The sequence below is a fragment of the Colossoma macropomum genome, unplaced genomic scaffold, assembly GCF_904425465.1.
Source record: "Colossoma macropomum unplaced genomic scaffold, Colossoma_macropomum, whole genome shotgun sequence".
Classification (NCBI taxonomy): domain Eukaryota; kingdom Metazoa; phylum Chordata; class Actinopteri; order Characiformes; family Serrasalmidae; genus Colossoma; species Colossoma macropomum.
This window is the reverse complement of record NW_023494796.1, coordinates 19,303,354-19,328,895: the sequence shown is the minus strand read 5'-3', so window position 1 is coordinate 19,328,895 and position 25,542 is coordinate 19,303,354. Positions and strand designations below refer to the sequence as shown.

Below are 25,542 nucleotides of genomic sequence, written 5' to 3'. Positions count from 1 at the left end.
TTTTCTGAAGAGCTTTAGTAGGGTTGAAATGAAAATAGAAAAAAAAGGAGAACCAGCTATTTTCATAGGCCCACATCTCTGCACAAGTGTTCACTGCTGATAAAGGACCATTAGAAACCACTGAGAACTGGCTTAATGGCTTCCAATAGAGACCACTAGTTTCCTGTAGAACACCTGTAGATACCATTTAGAATCAGTGTTTACCCATTAAACCATTATGACCCTTTACACTGTGATATCAACCCATTACAACACATTACAAAACCCTCAGGAACCAACAGGAACACTTACTGGTGTGGATGAGTTTTTTCAGCAGGCTTTTAAACACGACTGAATTACCAACAAAACTTTTTTTTAATATTTTCTTTATTCTCTGTTACATTTGTTAATAAAAAAATAAACTAACACAGTTTTAATACAAAAAGTAATCTTATACTTCAAAATATACAAATCTGCAAAGATACATGTACCCCTATTCTCCAAAGTTAAGAACAGAGTAAGAAAGCTAGTTAGAACAGCAGCATTAAGATCTCGATTAAAACAAAAAACAAAAAAAACAAAACAAAAAAAGTTGTGTTAAAGTTAACAGCATAACAAGTCAGTTATACTAAAACTATAAACGATGAATGCAAAGGGTCTTTAACATTCAAATCAGGCCTTGTTTTCAAAAAGCTTCCGCAATCCTTTTCTTATAGCCTCTTCCACTAACAGTTAGTATGAACAGTTTTCTTTTCTGGGTCCAAATCAAGTCCCTTTTGAGAACTGATGCAGGATCAGCTTTCTGACCACCAAATGAATAAAAGGCAAGAAACGATCCTAAATCCTTCCTCCTTATGCCAGATTGATTACGAAACAGCCTGGTATTTTTACTCAAAAAAATTCCTTTGAATTTAGCTCTTCTTTTTTTGAAAGCAGGTTTTTGAACTAAGATGCAATACCACCCATAGACTTTGAGGGAACATAGAATGAGAGGCAGCAAAATCAGTTATAGAAAGTCTGACAAACTGCTAATGTAGCAACACTGTATTCTCCGACACGTGTGCTATTATTTCCATATTATGGCGAAATTTACTACAGAACAGAACGCATGTAGTCTTATAACTCACCTGGGACTATTTTGCTGCTCCACTCTCATTTGAAAGATGTGGGTAGTTACATTTCTAAACATTGCTCTAAATATCTTATTTCCTCCCAAATGTAGCAACACAGGTAACAGAAACTAGTATGGTCAGAACAGTAGCTAGGTAAATAATAATATGCAAAAAAAACCCCAAAAAAAACAATGAATATGTACCTTATTTTAGAAGTATTTAAAACTAAACAAACAAAAATATATATATTTTTACAAAATACATTTTTGAGGAAAAACTGACTGTTTCTTTAAGGACATGGCCCCATATCAAATAATGTCAAAATCTTTTTAAATTCTTTGTCCTTTAAGTTTGCAGCTTTAAATGAGAATTCCATCCAATTGCTGAATAATTAAATGGTTAAGATGTAAACAATATCATTTAGAGTGGTTTGATGTGAAAGGCCGTTCTAGAGAAACTTACCAATTCCTAATTATTCACAATCGTGATGACAGGAACCAGATGTCTGAAGCCTGTAAAGCCTCTAAAAGTTCCCTCGCAGAAAATCACTACATGAAATGGTTACAAATACTCGACTGATGTCTGAAACATTGTTTTATGAGTGAAGTTTAAAATAAGGTTTTGGTCTAAAACATTTTTAAGCTGCACATGCAGAACACTGTAAGGCAAAATACAAATTTTTTCAGATGTATCACTATACTATGTATAGTATAAATGGCTATATTTATGAATCCTGGTTCCCATCAACACCACTTTAAAGAAATCTGAATCAGTAAGTTTCTCCACAATCATTCATTTCACATCAAACCATTCTGAATGGCCACTAACATCTTACCAACTGAATTAGGCAAAGATTAAAATCGATGGAATTCCCCTTTAAGACAGTGGTTCTATTCGGTTTAGTGCTTTCTCTGGTTTAACACGATTCTACTTGCATTGAATATCACTGCTTTAATATCACAGGAATTAGCATGATCGATAGCTATCAGTATATGTAAATAAAAATGATCATGTTCTTTTTTAGAATGAGCTGTTGAAAATAATAAAATAAGATTAAAATCAAACAACAAAAACACCTGATTGTTCTTTCCACGTCTTTTGCAAACTTGGTCCACAAGTTTTTGTTTAACTGCAGCGCTCAGGGTATAAGTATAGATATATGTATTTGTTACTTAGTCACAATAATCTGCCTCTTTAGTGTAAAAATATAAAAGTACCTGATTTGTCTCAGGTAAATACTAGAAAATACTTTACAGTTAAATAGTTTTTTCTTTTGCATAACTGTGAATTAACATTCAGTATTGATACAATCAACCTTAAATATGTATTCAAAATATACAAGGGCCAAATACTTTAAATACCTTTGCATCATTCAATTCAAACCATGCATACAGCCAAAATATGGCATCAAGATGTCAAGATAAACTGCTTTGAATACATACTTCATAAACACTGTCACTATCTACACAATGTTTACAGACGGAAGAATGTGATATATACGTACGAGATATGATACGAGAGAGAGAGAGAGAGAGAGAGAGAGAGAGACACTGGTGGGCAACAGGAAAGTGGTAATACAGTAAAATAAGAGAGGAGATTGTGTAACAGGAAGAGGGAAAGAAATAGACATATGTTGCTTCAAAACAGCAGCTTGTTGGTCAGCTCAATGCAATGTGACAAGGATCAAACCAGGCTTAGGCTCTGAGTACCTGAGAGCGAGAGAGGGAGACATGAGCCGTTTGCGTCTTTCTAACTTGGCTTAATTTTACTCATACCCCAAATGTTGAAGACCACAAAGACAGGACTGATGAAGTTGTTAAGGTAGAATTTAACCGATAAATGTTGACATTTTATTTACTATTTTCAAACGACCAGAGAACCCACACGTTGTTCGGAGTTTTATAAGTAAGAGTTAATAATAATAATGGTAAATAAGTCATAAGGTATAAATAAAGTATAAGTTACAAATACAGTATAAAATAAATACTATATAAATAGAATATAAATAATGTATCTCTTCAGCCTGAATTTGTTCTAAAAACCCAATGAAGACCAAAATCTTTTCTCAAACAGTCAAAGCATAATTAGAGAAACTTACATTACAAGTCAGTGTGATTTGAAGCTAGTGTGTTATGATTTAGGCATTCTGTTTGGCTATACGCTTCCATTACTTGTTTGCTACATTAGTACATTATCCTCATTGCTTCAATGCAAAACCAAAGAAGCAAACAGTGTGTCTTAGCTGATCGATTACATTTGGGGTAAGCGGAAACTGTGTAATTTTGAACCATCACTTTAAATTCGTACAGCTTTGGTATGTGTAGGTATATCTCTGTGTACCTATAATGTTGGCTCTTGAGGTAGTCCAAAACAGCAGGCCTGACACGAGCAACGCCCCCTTGGCTGTGATTTCCTCTTCCTGTGATGACTGCCAGCTGTGGACGGCACAAACCCTGCTGCCATTCTAACAGGAAACAGGAAGTCTGTTATACGTGATCACAGCTCAAAGTGCTGATAAAATCAGCACACACACTCACTAACACATGAACAACAAAACTACAAAACTAATCACAAACTACAAAACTCCACTGTCCCAGAAAAAACAATTTTCACACAAAAAACACAAACATTTCTTCTACCAACGAATTAAAATTGTTAAAGAAATAGTTTGATGAAAAATCTCATTTACACAGTTTTCCCACTTACCCCAGATGCAGTCAATCAGCCAAAACATGTTTGGTGTCTAAATTTTGCTTCTTACTTTAAGCCTGGAGCCAAGAGGCTAATATTACTAGCAAACACTATAAGTCAGCAGTCACCAAAATCTTTTCTGTCTATGCTCAAAACCTCTCTCACCTGCTTTAAACCACATCCAGATCTTCATTAAGGTTGTGCACAAAACGAACAAAACAACACTTTGTAGCTGAACACGGTGGACAATTCTATTTGTAAATAAATGTTAATTAAGATTTTTTTGCAATGAAGATGTAGAAATCGCGAATGTAATCTGTGTGATGTGCATGCATAGGAAAGGGAGTCAGATTCGGAATTCAGCATGACATCGTTCAGCTATGCAGTGAAGTTTTGTTCATTTTTATAGCTCACAGTTAGTCATACTGTGTTCTGAAAAAAAAGGTTTCTCAACCCTGGTCCAGGAGGCCCACTGCCCTATACTTTTAGGGTTTTCCCTGCTCCCAATACACCTGATCCAAGTAATCAGCTCATTAACAGCCCACTATTGAGTTAAAGTGGCTGTGTTAAAGCAGAAAAGACACTAAAATGTGCAGGGCAGTGGGCCTCCAGGACCAGGGTTGAGAAACACTGCTCCAATTCACACTGACAAGTATGTGTAATCTTAATGAAGACCTGTAGGCAGTTTGAGTGGATTAAGAAAAGTTTTGGGTATGTATAAAAAGTTTTGGGTGATAGGCTAAAAGTGTTAGCAACATTAGCTTCATAGCTCTAGTGCTAAACTTAGGAGGCAAAATTGATAAACATGATTAATCGATTACATCTGGACTATATCTATTTGAAAAACTCTGCAAACCAGATTTTTCACCAAACTCTTCCTTTAAAAAGCTTTATTTCCTTGCATAAGAATTGTTTATTGTGATTATTATCAATAATAAATCCAAATCGTTGTGCCTAACAACATCCTGTAACCATGGAATAATCACTTAAACACATAGCTCTCCAGGTTTATTGCTTTATTGACTATATCTGGGGTGGAAGATTATATACGTTTGATTTTTTGCAGAACCATGCCTTAACAGTAGGCTACTGCTGCCAAGCAACATAACAACTTTGCACATTAAGCCAATCAGATCGGTTTTATAATGAACACTGTAAAATTACCAGCTTTCCATTTACCATTTTACATGCATGAAAACCATCTCCACTTCTGTTATTGTGTGATGTGTTCCACTCACCATAGGTTTTATCAGCAAGGACCTGTTGCAGGTGGTGCAGGGCTTCATCGACATGTAGACCATGGAGATCCAGAACATTCTGTGGCAGAAGTGTAGCGTTCACACGTTTGAATATTTGCACTGCTGCACGATGATTCGCCTCCCTCATCTTCTTGCCATGTAAGTGTCCCTAGACACACACACAGAATTTAAAATGTCTCATTTAAGATCCTTATTTACATTTGTGTGTCAGTATATCAGTACAGAGTATGTAAGACCTGTTGTGCATAGAAGCTAGCCACATCTTTCTGTCCCTGTCTGTAGGCTTCAGCAGCCTTAGTGAAACATTCCTGCTGCCGTCGTCTCTGAAGCATGGCTTCTGTACGGAAGTCTTCATACTCTGGATCTTCTGTATCCTGGAACTGTGCTACTTTTGGCTCTGCATTCTTTTGCTTCTGCTTCTGAGAACACACAACAAGAACTAATCTATTTCATTGTCTTCCTGGATGTGACACGAATCATTACAGAACAGCTCTGATGACACATTTTGCTTGGGTTTAAAAGTGTTCTAGTTTTGTTGTTATATCTGATAACAGTGTGTTTGTTAGGTTTTTCACTATTCTCTTTAGTTAGGACAATAATTGTTTAATGTGCTGCTGTTAACTATTAACCATATCCAACAAATCTAAAAATAGAAAAATGGATGTATTCAAATATATAACATTTGACATTTGAAGGCCTGACCTTTGGTCGTTTTTGGAAGAAGGTCATGCCACATGAGTAGGACGGATTCCAAACCTACTGGTGATTCATGTGTTGTTCCAAAGCCAACTTTGGAACTACTTTTCTGGCAGAAAAAACTGCCAGTATTAAAAAAAACAAACATATTTGAAACAATGTTTGAGGCTTCTTTGCTTTAGTTTTTTCTCTTCTTTGTATAACCTTTGTATATAAACAATATACAACAATATACAAAACTCCCTTCTTGTATTCTAATGCTTTAGTAAAGCACTGGATTCTCCGTAGCCCTACATAGTTTAGGATCTTCCGTTCTCAGATATAACTGAACACACAAGGAAAATATATAGTCATGCATTTAGCAGAATAATTTCTCTCGTGTTTACATGTTGAGATGGCATCATGCAGTCATGAAAATGTTGCCACAGTGACAGTGTACTTCAAATTTAATAATACTAGGTGGGTTTCAACCATGAGACGCTGGGTGTCTCTAAAAAACATCCCAGTTTATTTCAATGCACACACATAGACTCAAATTGACAGCAAAAGTTTAACACGACAGAACTCTCTGCTGACCGCTGTGGTACGCTGTGCCAATGCTGCTAGAGACTGCAGAACTTTCAGTTGTTGCTTCATTGAAAACAATGTGTGTGTGTGTGTGTGTGTGTGTGTATATATACACAAGTGTGTTCTCACCCTCTCTTTACTTGGTGCTCTATGCGTCTCGTTATGTTCAGGGACAGCTTCGGTAGCCACTACATTTCTGACAGGTTCATCATCCAATAGTGTGTGCAGAAACTGCTCTGTCTGCTCCAGAGAGTAACTGTACATAAACATGGTAAGACGTATTCTCGTATGTTTCAGTAACACATATTCTGACAAGCTTACACTCAGAGGTGGAAAGCAACATTATTTGAGTAGAATTAAATCATAGTTCTTTTACTTGAGTTAATTACTAATGTTTTTATTTCACTACTTTAATATGAATTACTGTTAGAGTAAATATAAATGTGGTATAAATATATAAATTTATTTGTTTAATTGTTTTGTACACAGCCGAGTATGGATAGAGTATTCACACCTGTCAAAACGGACTGAACTAAAGAAAAAAGTTTGTTAGGTCTGCACAAAAGAAGATGTAAAGAAGGCACCCAGAAAACCAATTGTTTAAGGTTCACAAGAAGCTACTCGGTATTTTGAAGTGTCCACCAAAGCAAAATTAATGTGCTGAAGATCGTGGTATCCTTTATTATCGAAATACTGGCACTGGTCTACATTGTATGCACTATCCCTTGACAACCAACAGAAAAACAGAAAAAAGTGTATTGAAACAATCCTACCTATTATGTCTACAATTATTATTTCAAGGCAAAATCATATGCAACAATTTGCCCTCTCTCCTTCTCTTACTTGTGGTCTCTGAAGATATCTCTCAGGAAGTGCCTATCAATAGTGGGAAAAAGAGTGAAGAGTTGCTTCTCCTTCAGTACGGCTGCTCCATCCTTCTTGTCCAAATCCCAACGACTCAGTCTGGACTATACACACAAACACACCCCCTCTGACAGTTGTAGCTATGGTTCAGAACAGTTACATGGCAGTAAAGTCAAATTACCACCAAAAATATTTTACATTTTATGTGTTTAGTGGCTAGGTTGATGTGATTGTGTAGGTTACCTTCTCCAAGCTGTCTTGCATCACCTGCTCCTCAATCATGATATTCCTGAGAGACACTGGTGGACGGGACACATTCCAGTGGTCCATAAATGGAAAACCTTCTTGAATGCCTGATTGGCTGCTAAGTGATGAACAGCCATCTGTACCAATCAGAAACTGAGCAGCTGAGTCTCTCTGCCCAATCATGGCTGGCTCTGATTCACCCCAGTGGACAGAACCTGGGTAACCATGGAGACCAATAATAAGGGGTAAAAGGCAAAGAAAAGCATACATTTAATATCCTGCAGCATTTGCTTAGTAAAAGGAGCAACAAAAAATTACAAAGAAAGGAACATGCCTGTCCAGAAATTCTGGTATATGTGTATACTTACTCTCTTGCAGTAAATGGTATGACAGAGCTGCTTGTCTATGCCTCTCCTTTAAAAAATATAATGCATATATCATAGTTCTTTACAGAATTTTTTTCATATGAAGTAACACTTCTGTATTTCAATGATAAAGTAATACTTCTAGATTTCCTTTTAAGATTTTTTAAGATTGACTAAAAACTTGAATGTAACTGCTTTACTCTCCTAAATTCTTGGACTTGTACATTATAAACCAGAAGACATTAAAGCAAACTTAAAGCAAGTATTAATCCACCTGGATGGTTTCTTTCCATTTCTGATGCAGCAGTTTGGCCAAGTTAAGGTCCATAAGCACTGAGCAGTCTTCTGGGGAAAACTCACCTGTAGCCACAGATAAGAAAGACAAACAGGGTTCAAAATTAAACACTATTTTGTTCGAAGAGTTATCCTGTTTGACGCTCTTCATCTTTTATTTTTTCTGTTCATTTAAGCTTTCTGTCTTGTTTTCAGAATTTACACAGCATAATCTGTAAGTCCATATCAATGCAGTTATAATATCTTCCATCTAATATCTTAATTCTGAGATAAAGCTGATGAACAACAAAAACATTTTCCGCATAACCTGTTTTTCCCCCTTCATCTTTAACAAAGGGGCCAATAATTCCCTAGGGCATTGTACTTATGTATGCACAGGCATATATTGTTTTAAAAAAATACACTATATACTATATACAATGCATGTTAAAGACTATAATTTCTCTTCAGTACCAAATTTGATGCCACTTAAAGAACCTCTAGAACAGAGGTCTTCAAAACCAGACCATGAATTCAGTTTTCATTCCTGGATTTTGCAGTCACTGCAACATCAGGTGGCTAGGTAGCTAATCAGTAATATCAACAGTTTAATTAACTACCAGTAAATAAAGTACTGGACCTGAAACTGGACACTGGCTCTAGAAGCATCTAGAACTGGTTTAGTATTAATATTGTTTGGGCTCCAGTTTAGACTTCTTACCTGGAGAGATCCCTACAGGTCCAAACAGCTCAGTCAGCTGCAGAGCAAGTTCTGTTGGTAGTTTCAGCTCCAGCATCTTAATGTCCATAGGTCCATTTTTCCCTTGACCTCTTCTTTCTTTCCTCTCTTCCTCCTCCTTGCTTTCAGTATCTTCAAGCTGAGCCAAGAATGACTGAGATATGACATCTACTTCTTTTGTCTCCCCATCTTCCTCTTCCCTCTGTTGTTTTACTTCTTCTTCAATCCACCCTTCATCAAAATACTGGTCAAACATCTCTCTCTGTGAGACTGATGTCAGTTTCTGTAGTGGGGCCTGTTGGCTTTCTGTCTCTGACTCTGTGGAATTAGATACTGTTGGATCCTGCTGTGTTCTGGGCTGTCCTCCAGGCTGGTTTGTGTCTGTAACATTGGATGGTGCAGACATACACACAGGTCCTCCAACTGTACCACCATGATCTGGCTCAAGTTGTTGCTCTAAATGTTTCTTTTGATCACCATCATCTGAAGCCTGGACTAGTTCACTTTGATTGAGTCCTACACTGTCCCCAGGTTCCCCAGCATCAGTGCTCACAGCTGAACTGCAGTCATCACTGATTCCTGGAAACTATACTCTGTGGATCAGAGCACTCACTGCTTGACTGTTCCATCACATTCACCCTGGACTCCATCTTCGCCTCAGGCAAATAAAAATGAGAAGGCACCTGAGAATAACAAGGTTCTTCTTTAGGAACCTGACTTAAATCATTTTCAGCAACCTCATCATCCTCCCTATAAAGCTGTTCGCCTGAATCCAGAAGCAAGTTGGTAGCCCAGTCCATGTCTTGATTACACTTTTCATACAGGTCCTCCAAGGTCTCAATGGGGATGTGCTTAAAATGATGTCCAAGTATCTCCAGACTGTGCTGTTTTAAAGGTAATTGTGTCAGGTCACTCTCTTCCACCTGTGACCCTTTCTCATGACAAACACGGTATGGCACCCCCTGCTGCTGACCGGAGGATGTCTCTTTATTTGTTTTAGGGATAAAACGCAGAGGGTTTCCCTCCAAAATAACTACGCCCCTGGTAGAGCTGTCTGACTCTGCCGCAAAACATTTCTGCTGACTAATTCTCCACAGCAGGGAAAAGTCCTGCGGGTCTGATTGCACTGAGGCACAGAGGCTTGCTGTTAAATGTAGTTCTGGCTGAGGTGAAGGCATCAGGTCTGGTAGCTGTGGTGAAACATCTGGAGACCCTGATTGTAGGCAGGCTAAAGATGGGCTTTGATTGGTAAAAGTAAGTGCCAGTCTGCATGACTTTCCTGCTCTGCGACTAAGCCCTTTCCGTTTCTCTTGGCTGACTTCAGCGTTAGGATCTGCCTCACCTCCCGAAGTTAGAGCTGTGTCGGGGGTCAGGCAGGGCTTATCGATCACCTCTGAATCCACTGTCTCCACACTCGTCCCACCATTTGCTGTAGTTTCTATCTCTGTGCCTGCTTTCTTTGTACATCTTTTGTAATCGTCCTGTTCTAATACTAGTCCTTTGGCTGGGTTTTGAAGTTGAGAGTTTTCTTTTCCTGGATCAGTAGATCTTCCAAACTGCCACTCAAAAACACAATCAGGGTGTACCATCTCCCCCTCAGTCCCTAAGCCTGAGTTCTGCTCGTCCCTATCCAAAGATGCTTCTTGGGAAAGGTGGCTGTCATCTCCTTGAAGAAGAGTTATAAGCTTCTGGAACTCTGTTTTATTTTTGCTATCACAATCAGAATGCTCTACCAATCTATTATCAGGGACACTGCTATCTTCTACAATGCTTGATGTTAGCTCATCTGGGTGTTTCGATGTCCAAGTGGCTGACATCCGACTTCGTTGCCCACGCTTTTCAAGGCTTTCAGACGGCCAATCTCCCACAATGTTTTGCAGCTGCGGTTTCAATCCAACAGAATCATTCTCCTCAGCACCTTCCTCCTGACTAGCTTTCTCTACAGTGCGGTCGTCAAGTTCAAATTTCTGACTGGAGTCAACTCCATCTGCAAATCTCCTACGCTCTCTCACTCTCCTTATCCGCTGACCAATTGACTCTGAAAATGGCACTGGTTGTTCCAGAACCTTCTCTTCAAACACGTCAGGGTCTTCATTTATGTTGTGGTCAGTGTTCTCAGAAAGTGGAATATAGGCATCCAGTTCCCTGTCCAAGTCCACTCCATCTAGCAGCTCAGATTCTAACGTTCCAATTAGTCCCACAACATTCTCCTGGGAGGACACAGAGTCTTTGGAACTGTGTGACATAATCTCACCTGCTGCTGCATCCATTCTTGCTGAGTTATGGCTATATTTTTGACCAACTGAAGAGACATCAGGTAGAGAGGAAGACAGGTGGCCACCAGGTTTACCAAACCCAAAGTCACCCACAAGGTCAGGACGGCTTAGGACAAGTGGTAATGATTGCCTACAAGACGAAATGAGAAAGAGTGAATAAATGGTCAAGGAAGGCAGAGAAAAAGAAACACAGTGTGGTCTGTAAGTTATTGAAAAGTGACAAATATTCTGTTGTTTTGACTGTGTTCTCCAGCAGATCTAACAATGAAGTTAAATTGCAGAATGTCAGGTTTTTAATTTTGAAGGTATTTACATCTATATTTGGCAAACTATGTAGCAAGTCAGCGTCATTTTCTATACATTATTGCCACATTTAAGAGACAATTAAGCAATTTGACACTTATAAAAAAAAAGATATATATAAATATATATATATATATATATATATATATATATATATTTTATTTTTTTTTAATATTAGTTGTCCTATTTAGTACTTTGTTACAGCTTACAGCTGCCTAAAGTCTTTGATTCATAATATTTAGCTTCCCTGTTGATACTTCTCCTTGTAGTTTTCAGCAAGTGAAATGGAGCTAAAGTTGGCAGTCATATTGTCAGTAAAGGTAAGTGAGCCAGTAAAGGAAAGTGAACTGGCAGTTTGACATGACCATGCCTTCACACTTTCCTCTTTCTATTGCAAGTAATCTTCATGTTATATGTCCACAAAACATTGTCCCAGGACTATAACCTGGCTTTCTGTTTGTGAGGTTTACCACTGTTTGGCATATTGTGGTTAACCCTCTGTTGTCTGCCAGATTAAGTGCTACCACGACTGGATCTTGTTTCTTAACAATGTAAATAAATAAAAACCTTAGGATTTTGACACAGAAAGTTTTGGTAATGTCTCTGATTGATTTGTTCAGATTTTTCATCCTTATCATGACCTATTTGATTGGCATTTTTCAACATAGTGAGAAAGAAACTTCTTTGGTCCTCATTTAAGAGACAACAGCAGAAATCTGAAGTCATTTTTTCAGTTGGCTGAAACCTGATGCTGTGATCTGAAGAATGACCTAAAATGTACAACATAGGTAGCTTTTTATGCAGGCATGATGTCTGCTTGCAGCAACAAGCAGGTTTAACCAGAGCAGTTGCATTTTTAGATTATTCTCATCTTTGCTAGACACAGTAAAAATTGATTGATTTAGAATATTGCATCACTCGACAGGTTTAAACGTTCTGTTCTTGTTTGTTCTTGTGTAGGAACACTAGTGTCTTGCTGTGGTAACTAGGTCCTAGGCCTGTGCTTGGTAACCGTCACTGGGCACAGGCCTAGGACCTAGTTACCACAGTAACAGGCCCAGGTACCACAGCTGCAGTGAAAAATTGTTTACCGTTGGTTTGAAAACAAATCATTCCTTTACTGATTTAATTCATGCAAACCACAGCAAGACACTAGTGTTCCTACACAAGAACAAACAAGAACAGAACGTTTAAACCTGTCGAGTGATGCAATATTCTAAATCAATCAATTTTTACTGTGTCTAGCAAAGATGAGAATAATCTAAAAATGCAACTGCTCTGGTTAAACCTGCTTGTTGCTGCAAGCAGACATCATGCCTGCATAAAAAGCTACCTATGTTGTACATTTTAGGTCATTCTTCAGATCACAGCATCAGGTTTCAGCCAACTGAAAAAATGACTTCAGATTTCAGAAAAACACATGCAAAATCATGTGTCACACATTAAGTGCTATGTGCCATTTCAAATGGTCTTAAGTGAAATGGCTTCACAGGATAAGGAACAAGGTTAAGCTAAGCTAATTCTGTTTTTCCTTAGTAGGTTAATTTTTCTTACTAGATTAAGTTTTTGTGGTCAAATTAAAGATGGCCACTACAACAACAACATTTACTTAACTGCACTGTTATTACGTTTTTCTATTTCATAAAGATTAAGCATCAACTTGTACGTTATCTCTGTGGTTGTTTCCATGTCCACTTTACGGGACCATCACAAATTTACCAGATTTAGCGCCCCCCCCAAAACCCAGTTCAACCTTTCACCACTTACTGTTGTATTTATGTCATTACTGTGAATAGATTTTTCCTGACAGGATCTGAGCAAGCAATTGTCTAGATACTTAGTATACTCTGCAATGGGGAACTACGCATAAAAGGGATGTTATTTTCGTTTAGTTTGTACAATAGTCAAATTATTCAGTTAAAGTGACAAAATTCATACAGACTTCACTGCATATGTACAATATTACTACATTACAAATACTTCATGTATTATATATGTGAATGCACTTACTGTGTTGGGTTTGTTTGTGATACATCCATATCCACACCAAACACCGCTGTGGATTTGGGCTCTGAAGCCATAATATTCTGAACAGATACATAACGGTCTTGGTGTTCCAGCATACGTCGAATCTTCTCCCTTGTTACTCCATGTTTAGTACGTCTAGAAAGACAGAATTAGTTTCATAATCACATCATAAACTTTAAAGGCTCTTACGTGGGCCTTGTTTAATTTTTTGGTTTTCACTTAAAATTGCTCATGTACAGTTTGTGGCTGATTTCAGTTTTTTGTTGACTTGCTTATGCATTCTTGAAACAACAGTCCACCAAAATAGTCTTTCTATAACTCATCCTGAACTTAAAAAGCTATAAAACATCGAATTTGTAAGTTACATACTCAAAAAGTGCATCATGTTCCTGAATAAAGCTATGAAAATAGTTAAGCACGATATAAACAGACTACAAAAGATTAGAATTAATGTGGCGAACATTAAATGGAAAGATGCAACTTATAAGATTTAATATTTGATAACTTACATAATTTGCTCAAGTGTGCAAGAAAATCTACATACAAATTAGGTTTGCACGTAAAGATGTTAATGTAGTATTGTAAAAACAGTAATAGTATTTTTTTAATTCGTAAGGTGTGTTATTTGCATTTTAATATTTTCTTAAAAATATATTTTCTTAAAGTACTTGTATGTACTGAATGTGTAATTTAAGCCATATCGGAACTGTGCAGCCTCCACTCTTGGACCAGTTTAATATCACAAAAAAACAATTTCAGACTGAAGCGCTACAATTTTGCATGCTGTTTGGAAATCAAAATGCGACTGGACTAAGTAACTGACTACAGAGCTTCAAGAGGGAGGCAAAGATTTAGTTAAAATGTGCTGCTGCAAAAAAATGGATGACTATAAGAAGCAGGAGTCAAATTTAAATCAAACCAATAAAAATGGTAGGGCTGAAATTCAGTTGATTAAAAAAAAAGTTTGTAATCATCTTTTATGTAAATCATTATTGATATGTTATATACAATAACAACTTGAAGATACAAATGTAGATTTAAATACTTTAAATTAGACAACAAAAGGTACTTTCGGATGTTATATTCAATATTTGAAGTATTTTGGCAACAACAAGAAGTTATTCAAGGATAAACAATACCGTTACAATAATTTTATCGATTATTTTCCCAGGTATTCTGCCTGGAGAGATGACTGCCATTTTTTAAATACAGACATTAGGGATATTAATAACCTGCAGTCATTTTAGAATCAACCTCAGCTCTTTACATCATTATAGTCACATCCAAAATTGCTTCTTTTTGTTTTTCAGCCTCTTCATTACTTAATAAATATTTATATCATTATTTGTAATTGTATGAACTCGTGAAGTTGCACAGGGATAGAATCATTTTATACATTTACCTGAAACAATCTTGGTTTTACTTTATTGAAAACACTGATTACAAGCTTTTAAATGCTTAAATTCCAAACTTTTGAACACTAGTAAATATAGTTGACAACATACTTGCCAGAGACTTTATTTTGCAGGTGTATCTGTTTACCTAATTTTGTGGTTGAGTTTTTTATGATTATTACAATTGTGTAATTGTGCCGTTTGTGGTGGCATCTGTTAAATTAGCATTTTTTGTGTGATTGTATCTGCCATACTTCTCCAGCTCTCTGGGTTTAGTTTTCCACCAGGTGTCTGGCTCACGGAACAACACTCTATACTTGTGCTTCAGTGCCTGAAAAAAAAAAAGGTGGACCAAAGGTCAGTGCGGTTGAGTGTGTGTATCTGGCTGAACTGATTTATAAAAAGAGTTGCAGAATATTATTCAGATGCTGTAATTGAAGGGACCGATATTGAACTGATCATGCTTTGTGTGCTTTTATAAAAATCTAAATGTTTTTCCTGCTTAATTAAAAAACACACGATATTAGGGCCCTTTCACTTTAGAATGTTGTGGTTAAAAGCATGGATATATTAAAACCTCATTAAATGCTTCATGCCATGTATAAAAATATATCTGAAAATTTACTAGCATTGCCTTTCATTTTGTTCCAAATGGTGTCAAGAATGATGTCCAGGAAATCTCAGTTGACTTGCAGCAATACAAGAAATCTGTTTCTTTTTTGTGATGGTGGAAAACACTGTCTTAGTATTTGGGAAAACATGTCTTAAAAATTTTAGATACTTAAAACTTAATAAAAATAAGATGAGACTACACTAAATTCCAAAACTGTCAGTTGGTCTGTCTAAGGAGCTGGAGAGCAAACTGCCGGCTCTGCAGCGAGTTAGCGGAGCTCGTTACTCTGAAGTAGCAACAAGCTGCTTGTTAAGGAACTATAATTTGGAGGAAGGAATTGCTAACATTAAACATATTAAATGCCACGTTCATGGTCCAATTTACTTGTTTCTTACTTATTTACTTAACTGTTGTATAAAAGCAATAAAACACTCAAGGTTGTGTGTTATTGGTATAACTTCACAGCTGTGATGATCTGCGACCAAATCACAGCCATGATGTTATTTCGCGATAACACACTCCCTCTCGTGTTCTATTGCTTAAATAGTTATATGCAAACATTTTCTAGTGTTACATAATGAACAGTATCACAACACTGTGGGCATTAATATTCCATTGCTTTTCAATTTTTTTTTGTATCATTAAGTCCTTGAAATGCAAAATTCTACAGAACTCTAGAGAAATGTTTCACAATCGTTCATAGTGGTGGTGAAAGGAACCAGGCGTCAGAAACATTTAATGTCCCTGCAAGTTACATTACATTAATAGTTACGAATACGTCTCCTGCTGCCTGAGACAGTGTTTTATAACAGTTTTGAGAAAATACTTGGGTCTAAAATATATTCTTTAAAATCCATTTACAGCTGAGAGGTATATGCAAGGTGTTGTAATTCAAAGTAGTACCCAAAGAATTTTTTTTCAGATTTGCCACTATTTTACCATTAGGAACATTACATATAAAAAAAATCAGAAGACGTGTAGCTTCACTGGTCAGTTTGAATAGTAATTTTAATTGGCTATTTTTGCAAGCCCTGGTTCCTGTCAACACCACTGCAAAGAAACTAGGCTATGAAGGATACTAAACAGTTTCCCTGTTTACATCTAACCACACTGAATAAGTGTTTAAGTGTCAGTAACCGAAGTAAGCAGATTTTTAATTTTTTTTAAATTGTGGAATTTCCATTCAACCAAATAAAAGCAAACATTTGAGGAAGCAAAAATACACAGAGACAATTACAGGATTGGCTGCATCCTGAAGTCAACAGTTTGTTTCTATTAAAGTGGCATCTAATTATCTGGAAGGCCTGCTAGAAGAAACCATCTGCTCTGATCAAACCACAAACGACTGCTACACTGGAATCTATCACTAGAATTTTGGTACAAACTACTAGTTCAGCAGTGAAACAAGACCAAAATAGAGTTTTCTGGAGACAAACAACAGAGGTGGGTTTGGCGTAAAGTAGCTACAGCCATGCAAAAAAGAACCAAATTTCTACTTTTAAGAGTGGTGGTTGATCTGTGTTGTGTGGCTTTTTACTTCCAAATTCCAATTCCTTGAGAATCTTGTTAGGCTAAATGGTATCATGGACTGCATCAAAAAGCAGGAGGTTTTACATCAGTCTGGCTCCCCTTGCCACTTTTGTGTTAAAAGTAACAAATAAATGTGTCGTCTCCTACTTGTTAGAGAGAGAATGTATTGTTTTTTAACACGTTTCAAGAGTGTATATGCAGATGTACCCATAATTGTGACAAGTGTTTGTGTTGCTTTTTAATTGATATAAATAATTTAGTTTATATAAATAAACTTTGACAAAGAAGACATTTTGCCATGGGCTTTTTGGATCACATTTACCAAGGGTACCAATAATTATGGAGGGCACTACAAATGACCTCAAAGCCTATGAAACCAGGCAAATGTTAAATTACAACATATTCACATAAATAGTTAAATATCGTGTTGTTGAAAGTTTTCATGATTTGCCCCAACATTTTACATAGTAAAGCACTCAGCACACTTCTTGCAACACAAAATTCTCAAGGGCTCACAAGCTCGCATACTTCTCGCAGTTTCGTTTTGCCTGTCGTGGATGCTCCACTAATGCAGGTGATGTTATGACATATTATGAGGAGCTCTGTCACTACTGGAAAATGATTCTATCACAGTTCTATGAAGACGTGCGAGTCCAGAATGCTGCCACTATTTAAAGTGGAATGGGAAAATTTAAACAAGCTGGCAAATAGGAAAACAACTTTAGCCTTGTCCTCTTGTAAACCTAAGCAAAGATAACCTTGTTACTAGTTAGTACTACAGAATAACATCTTACATTTAGAAAGTATTCATTGATTACATAATAAATGCACTTTTAACAGTGAAATATTGGTGTCTCTGCCAAAGCACTCAGAATACTTTTTGCAAAATGAAGCTCACCCATCTCTGTTTCATGGTACAGCTCTTTTTTACCGATGATTGATAAGGCACTGTGCACAGTATAGGACAATTTATAAATGTATCTATAATGTAACAGAGAATTTATAAGCACTTGTTGTCAAGTAACCTGCCACAGTGACCTGTAACTGGGATCTTGCTTGCAATAGAACACTGCTCAATAGTATGCAAAGGTGTCACTGAATTAATGTCATTCTACAACACAGACAAGCCCGGCAGTGCAAAAAAGTGTTGCAAGCAGAAGAATCTACTGACTGTGTAGAGTGAAAGGGTCCTTATTTTGGTTATAATGGCTTACCAGGGCAACATAGGGCTTCATCTCCCAACACTGCATGTTGGTGTTGTCAATAATTATAGGGGTGAAGCCTTTCTCAAAAGCCTCTTTTGCTGAAAATAAAGTTGAAAATAAGTGTTAAAGATATTATTATTGTATTCAGGTTACGAGCACAGCTCAAAAGTACTTTTTTTATTCATTTTTTTTTCTTTTGGATGTCTACATAGAAAAAGCTATTCAGGGAATGCTGATTGTTTTTCTATCAGCCTTACTTCCAATTATTCATTTCACACTTTTGCACATCATAATTATGCACGGTTTGCTACTTAGAAGAGGGTAGTTGATATGATAAAAATAATATATAAAATAATACATAAACAACCAAAAATAAATTACACCCAAATTTCCAAAAAAAATGGGACGCTGTGCAAAATGTAAATAAAAACAAAACGCAATAATGTGCAAATTATTTAAACCCTATATTTAATTCGAAGTAATACAAAGACAACATATCAAAACTTGAAACTGAGAAATGTTTTTTGAAAAATATATGTCCATTTTGAATTTGATGCCAGCAACACGTTCCAAAAATGTTGGGATGACAAAGGGCAACAAAAGGCAGGTAAAGTTGTGTAATGCAAAACACCTGGTGGTTAATTGAGCTTCAGGTGGTGAGCTGGCAAGCGTCAAGACTGTTCTCTGTGCTGGCACCCAGGTGGTGGAACGAACTCCCACTGGCTGTCCGTACAGCAGAGTCTCTCGCTGTCTTCAAATGCAGACTGAAGACACATCTCTTTATACAGCACTTAAATGAGCACTGAATTAAGTACTGATTGTAATGTATTGTACTGCACTTATGTATTGTATTGTATTGCACTGCTCTGTGTTTAACTTGGTTTCTTTTTCTCTAGGTGTCAATAATGACTTTCTGATTCTAGCAGTATCTGAGCTCAGGACTGGCTTTCTCTCTAACCTATTGGTAGCTAGCAAAGATACTTTCTCTGGATAGACAAAGCACCTTTTGTAAGTCGCTCTGGATAAGAGCATCTGCTAAATGCTGTAAATGTAAATAAAAAGCAAAAGTTCTTTGTGTTCTTGAATTGTTGCACTATTTGCTCGCCCCTCCCTATCTTTACTTTTGAAAGACTCAGCCTCTCTAGGATGCTTTTTTATACCTAATCATGTTACTGACCTGTTGCCAATCAACCACCAGGTTTTTTTTGTTCAGCATTACAAAACTTTACCTGCCTTTTGTTGCCCCCATCCCAACTTTTTTGGAACGTGTTGTTGGCATCACATTCAAAATGGGCATATATTTTTCAAAAAACAATAAAATTTCTCCGTTGATATGTTGTCTTTGTAGTACTTTCCTTTAATGGAAAATGGGGCCCATTTGGAAATGGGGTTGTATTAGCAGCATTTGAAAAACAAGACAAGAGTAATTGAACACACTGCTTTCTTTATGATTAAGTGGTACTACCTAGGTTCAGTCTTTATTTTAACATACTGAAGGAAGAAATCTAAAAATAAATAATTACATAAATATAGAATTACATAAATGTATAAATAAATCAAACATTTTATTTACAGTTTTATGTCCTTCATTTATTTCTTTAATTTGACTTTTTTGCTACTCTTTTATTTATTTCTATTTTATTTCTTTATTTTTAGTTATTATTTTGCTATGTTTCATCCTTCATGAGCTAGATCTGTGTAATTAAAAGAAAATCAGAGTCTTGCTGAGAGACTTGCTGCACAGCCAGGTAGAGACACACTATCACTTCTGATATCAAATCACATTATCCCATAAATTTACTGAACATGTTTTTACCAACATTCTTATGTATTAACACTACTAGCTGATTCAGTTTTGTTTAGTAACATTATAATCATTGAGAAACATTTTCTGTCTGTATTAATGGCAGTAAATTATGTCCACTTAAATGAATTTTAATGGTTAATTTAATTTAAGTTTAATGCACAATTATACAAAATCGTAAATATAACATACTATACCAAATACCAACAACAAAACCAAGCCTATTAAGCACTAAATGAGCATTTTCTTTTAACTTGTGTAGTACTCACCTCTCCGATGGTTCCATGCATGAGCCTCTCCTAGCAAATTTGGCTCATAACAGTATGTCCCATTCTGGGTGAAGTACTCATCAGTGCTTAATACCACCCCACCTGGATTTTGTTCTAACATGGCACTGCAAAGGACAAGAGGTATTACAGCATTAGATCTCGGATTTTACATACACACACACATAGACAAACACGATTAATTTAAATTATTAAAATTATAACCCATCAATCAATGATGAAGCAAGAACACCTTTTTGTTTAAAATGAGGGGCTCAAAAAAGTAGTGTAAATAGTGTGCTGTGTAGGCCCAATCCCATTTCACCCCTTGCTCCTAACACTTAGCCCTTAGCCCTCTGTTTTGCGCATTCACGTCTAGGGTTAGAGTGTCCCAATTTTTGTTGAGATAGAGGGGTAGGGCAAAGTGTTAGGGCTACATGGCCCTCCAAATGGAGGTTTTTCAGAGGCACACTCCAAACAGAGCGTTACGAAAAAAAAAGAAAAACTGGCAAGATGGCTGCATGAGCAACCAAAGAAACCCACAAATGTACGTATTTTCTCCGTTAAACAATTACGATAACCATTGTATTATCTTAGTTTAATGTCGTTTCAATGTAATCTGGTCGTTTTCTTCGTAACAAACATAAAAAATCGCTAATAGCATGCTAATGTTTTGGTAGCTAGCTAGCTAATTTTCCCGTTCCACCTTAAATAGTCCGGCAGTATTGACGCCTGAAGCGCCAGAATGTAACTGCTGCACCATTTAAAGTGGAACGGGAAAATTCAAAGTCCGAGATAATAAGTAATTGTCTTATACTCCGTCTTTGAAGGCATATGATGCCCTAAATGTAACTACAGCCCAGCAGTGAGGTTGCTGAACTTTTTCCTTCTCTGCTATCACTGAAGACGGGCCGGGTCGCGTACAGAGCACCGCTAGTAGCCTGTTAATGAAGCAATGTTTTATTGAGGCTTGTCCCATTTCGTAGGGCAAGATTTCAACCACTAGCCCGTGTAACTGAGTTCCAAGCGGTTAGGTTGACACTCGAAAACAGTAGGGGTAAAAAGAAGAAATGGGATTGGGCCAAAAACGAGGGCTAGGAGTAAAAAGAAGAAATGGGATTGCGTCTAACAAATTCTAGGTAGTGCACTGCTTGTCGAGTATGAATGTGGATGAATTCCAAATGACATATTTTACATTGTTGGGGTGCAGGAGTCAGTATTTCAATTCCTAAGTAGAGCACTATGTAGGGAGCAGGGAGCCATTTGAGACTCGCGGTGGTAATTTGGTGGCCAAAAAGTACTTATAAACTGAAAGTATTTATATTAAACAGTGCTATGTTACATATGTTCACTGTTATACAAAAAAAGGGGTAAAAAAATCATGAAATGTCTGCAGTACAGTGATTGGCGACCGAACGTTCTTCTCCTCATTCAGCGGTCTGTGGTTGCTTAGCAATGATACCTTACTCTAAAGGAGCTACATTTCTTGATGGAATACTTGTGTCAATTATTATTAATAATAACTTAAATAATTATGTAAAACATTGTGTATTTTAATATATTTTATGTTGGTTGCCATTTTATAAAAGCAATAAGCCACTCAAGGCAGTGCGTTACTGTGATTTTATTCTGCGGCTGCAGAAAAAGTTTAAAAATTAACATCTTATGAATGTATGTTGATTCTAGTGTCAAATATGTGGCAACCCAAGGACACACAGGCACAAAACAGTAAGACAAGCAGCAGAAGCACGGCTTGCTCGGTGGTGATGATGAAAAAAAAAAGATTTCTGTAGGGCAGTGCTGACAACTTTGAATAAAAAGACACATTTACAAGGAAAATAAGAGTACTCGTGAGTTTTATGTGTTAGATGTACCATTTCCCCACTATTTGATCTGCTCATAATGTCAATCACAATACAAGATGACAGCAGTGCAAATTCACATTAATTAATTTACCTCAAAAGTATATAACAACATTTATGTTCTGGAAGGGGTTGCTCTGTTATTAGCTTAACATAGGTTCAGTCCTCAGATATGCTATCAAGTTATGACATAATCAGCCCACCTAAAACAAAGCACTTCAAAATAATGAGAAGAGTTTGCTTTACACACTTTTAAATTTTGCACTATTAAAATTCAGTTGTATTATAATATAGCACTATCCTGTACAATTATATGACATTATGTTAACATTGTTTCTTCACAAGGACATGTTGCAATATATATGTGTGTGTGTAAAATTCCAATATGCACATTCACCGTACCCATAACCTACTGTCAAAAGAATTACATGTATTGTGTTTATTAACAATACATTAAATTACTTGTGTATTTCACTATACTGTATTAAATCTCTGTTTTACTAAAGCAATAAGGCACTGCCAGCTGTAAGTTTAATTACCACATGAACACACAGGACACAGCAACTGGGCTTAAGAAGTCATTTGACATTCAGGATTATACTTATTACACATAGCTAAGTTACACTTTGAAAAATAGTGTGCTTCTTCAACCAAAAAAAATAAAACTTATATGGTAACAAGCAAATGTTTCACTCAAAGTATTTTATTAGATTATACTAAAACCAGTTTAATTGCTTGCTTTAATTGCTTTTTTTTAATTCAACATTTGTAAAAATAATAGAGGAGTTGGGAGAAGAAACAAAATTTCGCTTTAAGTAAATTAATAGATTAAGTTAATGACTGCCATCCAGTTGGCATCTCTTTACTACACAGTTACTATATAGTGGTTGTTGTTAACAGGCACTCTTTGGCTGTTGACTGTGACTGTTCTTTATGAGATCCATGCAGCTGTTAACCATGATATTCACACAAAAGCACACTGAGGTGTAATTTGTCACAATAATATTTGTGTATTGTCATATTACTTAAAAAAAAAACAATAAAAAAATGCAAACAAGCTTACTTGGCAAGTGTGGTTTTTCCTGATCCTGGAGCACCTCTGAGCAGCACTAAAACCTGGCCCTCTAGTTTAAGCCTACTCTGAGGGGGAAGGGTCCATGACTTGGGAACAGTGGCTGAGGGCTTAAGAGGAGCTTGACTGATGGACCTGTGCGCCAGCCACTGCGCTGTGGTAAAAGGATGTGCCCTCCATGGGTTACGTGCTTTCATTACAGGTGTGATGAAAACAGGCTCTTCCGCATGGGGCCGAAACTCTGGAGCCTGTACATTCCAGAACATAGCCGGCGTGTGCAGGCCTTCAGAATGTGCTGTTATATCCACATGGTTCATAAACGCATCAGGACGGCGGTAGGCCTTAAAGGCAGAAGGCCTCGTGTCGGAATTCTCCGTCAAGTGACTGAAGTCAACAGAAATGTCTCTCTTTTGAGGGCATGATGCACCTCCAAAGCTAAGATCATTTACTGGTGAAGCACCTCCTCTTGCCCCACCACCATGCCTGGGGGTGGAGCTGGAGCTCCGCTCACTCAAAGAGCCTATTTTGGGATCGCTTTCCAAGTCCAACTGGTCAAGCTCCGATAAGGCCTGGTGATCAGGAAGACTGTTTTGAGAAGGAAGAGAGGACGAGGGGATTGACTGGGAGGGAAGAGGTAAAGAACAGAAAGGAATGGAAGATGGCGGAAGTTGGTTGCCAGCATGACTTTGGAGTGATGCTAAAGTCTGCAGTTCATGATCAATAAGAGCATCAAACTCTTCTGTTAGGTGTGTTGTTTCCGGGCTGATTTTCTGCAGTGACTCTGCGGAAACCTCCAACATCATCTTGGAAGGTTCTGTCTGGTTCTGAGGGGGTCGTGGGTCCAACAGAGCAGCTGCCATCTCAAACCCTGAAAGTGGTGGAGTAGTTGAGGTTTTGCCTTCAGCGGCATCAGACAGTTCCAGAAGAGCATCCATAGCATTCTCCACTGAGAGCAAGAGACATTATAACAGTGAGAGAGAGAGAGGGAGGCAATGAGACAGAATGTGCAGGCATTTGAGAGAAAGAGACTAATAAAGACACAAAACTGAAAGAGCTGTTGTAAAAACAGCCTTCAAAAAAAACCAAAAAAAAACCAATCACTTTAACACAACAGGCCATACTTTAAAGGGGCATTCTCACTTAAAACTAGCATTTAAAATGTTATTTGCCGTGTTATGTAATATTCTGCAGTGCAGCGATGTATCTCTCTGCATGACTAGTTTGACAGTTTAGATTTTGTATCATTTTTTGTGCTCCGTCCATCAGCCTTTTTTCAAAAGTCCTTCCCACCTTCAAGATGCGTCACCAGTATGGGGTTGTCCTAAACTCTAAACGTAAAATCTCACTGTCAAAATTACTACAGCACCGTTGTAGCAGGCGGTACAGATGGTTAAATATTTCATTTGGGCCAGAGAATGCCTTTAAATTAATGTTAATTCACCATAATACATTTACCAGTATCCCTGTTAAAATAGATGAGACATTTTGGCAGATGTCTCAAATGCCATGTAACTTACAACTGCTTGGTCAAACTGTCGGCTTCGGAGCTGAATTGTCCACTCGAGTTAAGTAACTTGATAAACATAACATTATGTAACCAGGGTCGATTTCACGTTACAGCTTCAAGCAGTGTACGGTCCTTATTTATATGCCATAACCAGCACAGTTTCTTAAAAAACAAGTTCCTCCAGTTCAACAGCACTCTTATTGTAAATACAGCTCTCACATATGTCTGTGAAGGAACTGTTTTGTCGCTGTTCAATGAAAAAAGAAGTGACATTTCAAGTCAACACTAACTGTCTGATTACTTCAATGTTTGTTACTCCTACTTTCTGTTTCCGTGTTATGAAACCTGGTGAGAATTGTTTAGGCAGTTCAGCTGTAAACTAGCCAAATCCAAATCGTGGAGCTACACATGACCGCGGAGCCGAATGTTACCTCTGAAATCGGCCTCAGAAAGCACAAGGTAAATAACCACAGGATCCAAGTGCGAGAACATCTCTTGCATGTTCCTCGCTATCTCATCTTTGCTTTGAAACATCGACTGGCTGGAAGTGGCCAGTCCGGATCCCGAGTTAGCAGGATGCTCCCGTGGGGCTGCCCGTGTTAGAGCGGCTCCGTTTCCCCCGTGACGGCGGCCCTCACACTCGCCGGAATGTGCTGAAACTCGGCCGGGACTGTCACTGTGGCCGTTTTTCTTTTTCTTTGGCATTGTACCGATGGCAGTTCGTCCCTGAGCTGTAGGCGAATCCACTGCTGACACGTTTTTAGCGAAACAGAGCAAGCGAGCGTTAGCATTTGGGTAAGCTACCAAAAGGAAAAACACCAAACAAGCCGTTCACGGCGAAATCTAACAGCACAGCTAGTGGTCAGACATGGAATAACAACAACCCCGGAC

The 25,542-nt window shown here is 37.4% G+C and overlaps 2 protein-coding genes across 3 annotated transcripts in view; one reads left to right on the top strand and one right to left on the bottom strand.

Moving 5' to 3' along the window:
• Nucleotides 1-1,320: 1,320 nt before the first annotated feature.
• n4bp2 (NEDD4 binding protein 2) lies at nucleotides 1,321-25,477 on the bottom strand. Its single transcript, XM_036583067.1, is given in 17 exon segments — nucleotides 1,321-2,800; nucleotides 3,432-3,555; nucleotides 5,021-5,189; nucleotides 5,278-5,460; nucleotides 6,434-6,560; nucleotides 7,148-7,272; nucleotides 7,412-7,629; nucleotides 7,783-7,828; nucleotides 8,054-8,139; nucleotides 8,774-9,374; nucleotides 9,376-11,197; nucleotides 13,381-13,533; nucleotides 15,047-15,123; nucleotides 18,150-18,238; nucleotides 20,214-20,338; nucleotides 23,136-24,090; nucleotides 25,083-25,477. Coding segments are annotated over 17 exon segments (5,220 nt in total). The 5' UTR covers nucleotides 25,357-25,477; the 3' UTR covers nucleotides 1,321-2,754.
• pds5a (PDS5 cohesin associated factor A) overlaps nucleotides 24,441-25,542 on the top strand; it is a 31,681-nt gene continuing 30,579 nt past the window's right edge. For both annotated transcript variants that reach the window (XM_036583072.1, XM_036583071.1), the window contains exon 1: nucleotides 24,441-25,110. The gene's annotated coding sequence lies outside the window, so the exon portion shown is untranslated. The remainder of the gene's footprint in view (nucleotides 25,111-25,542) is intronic.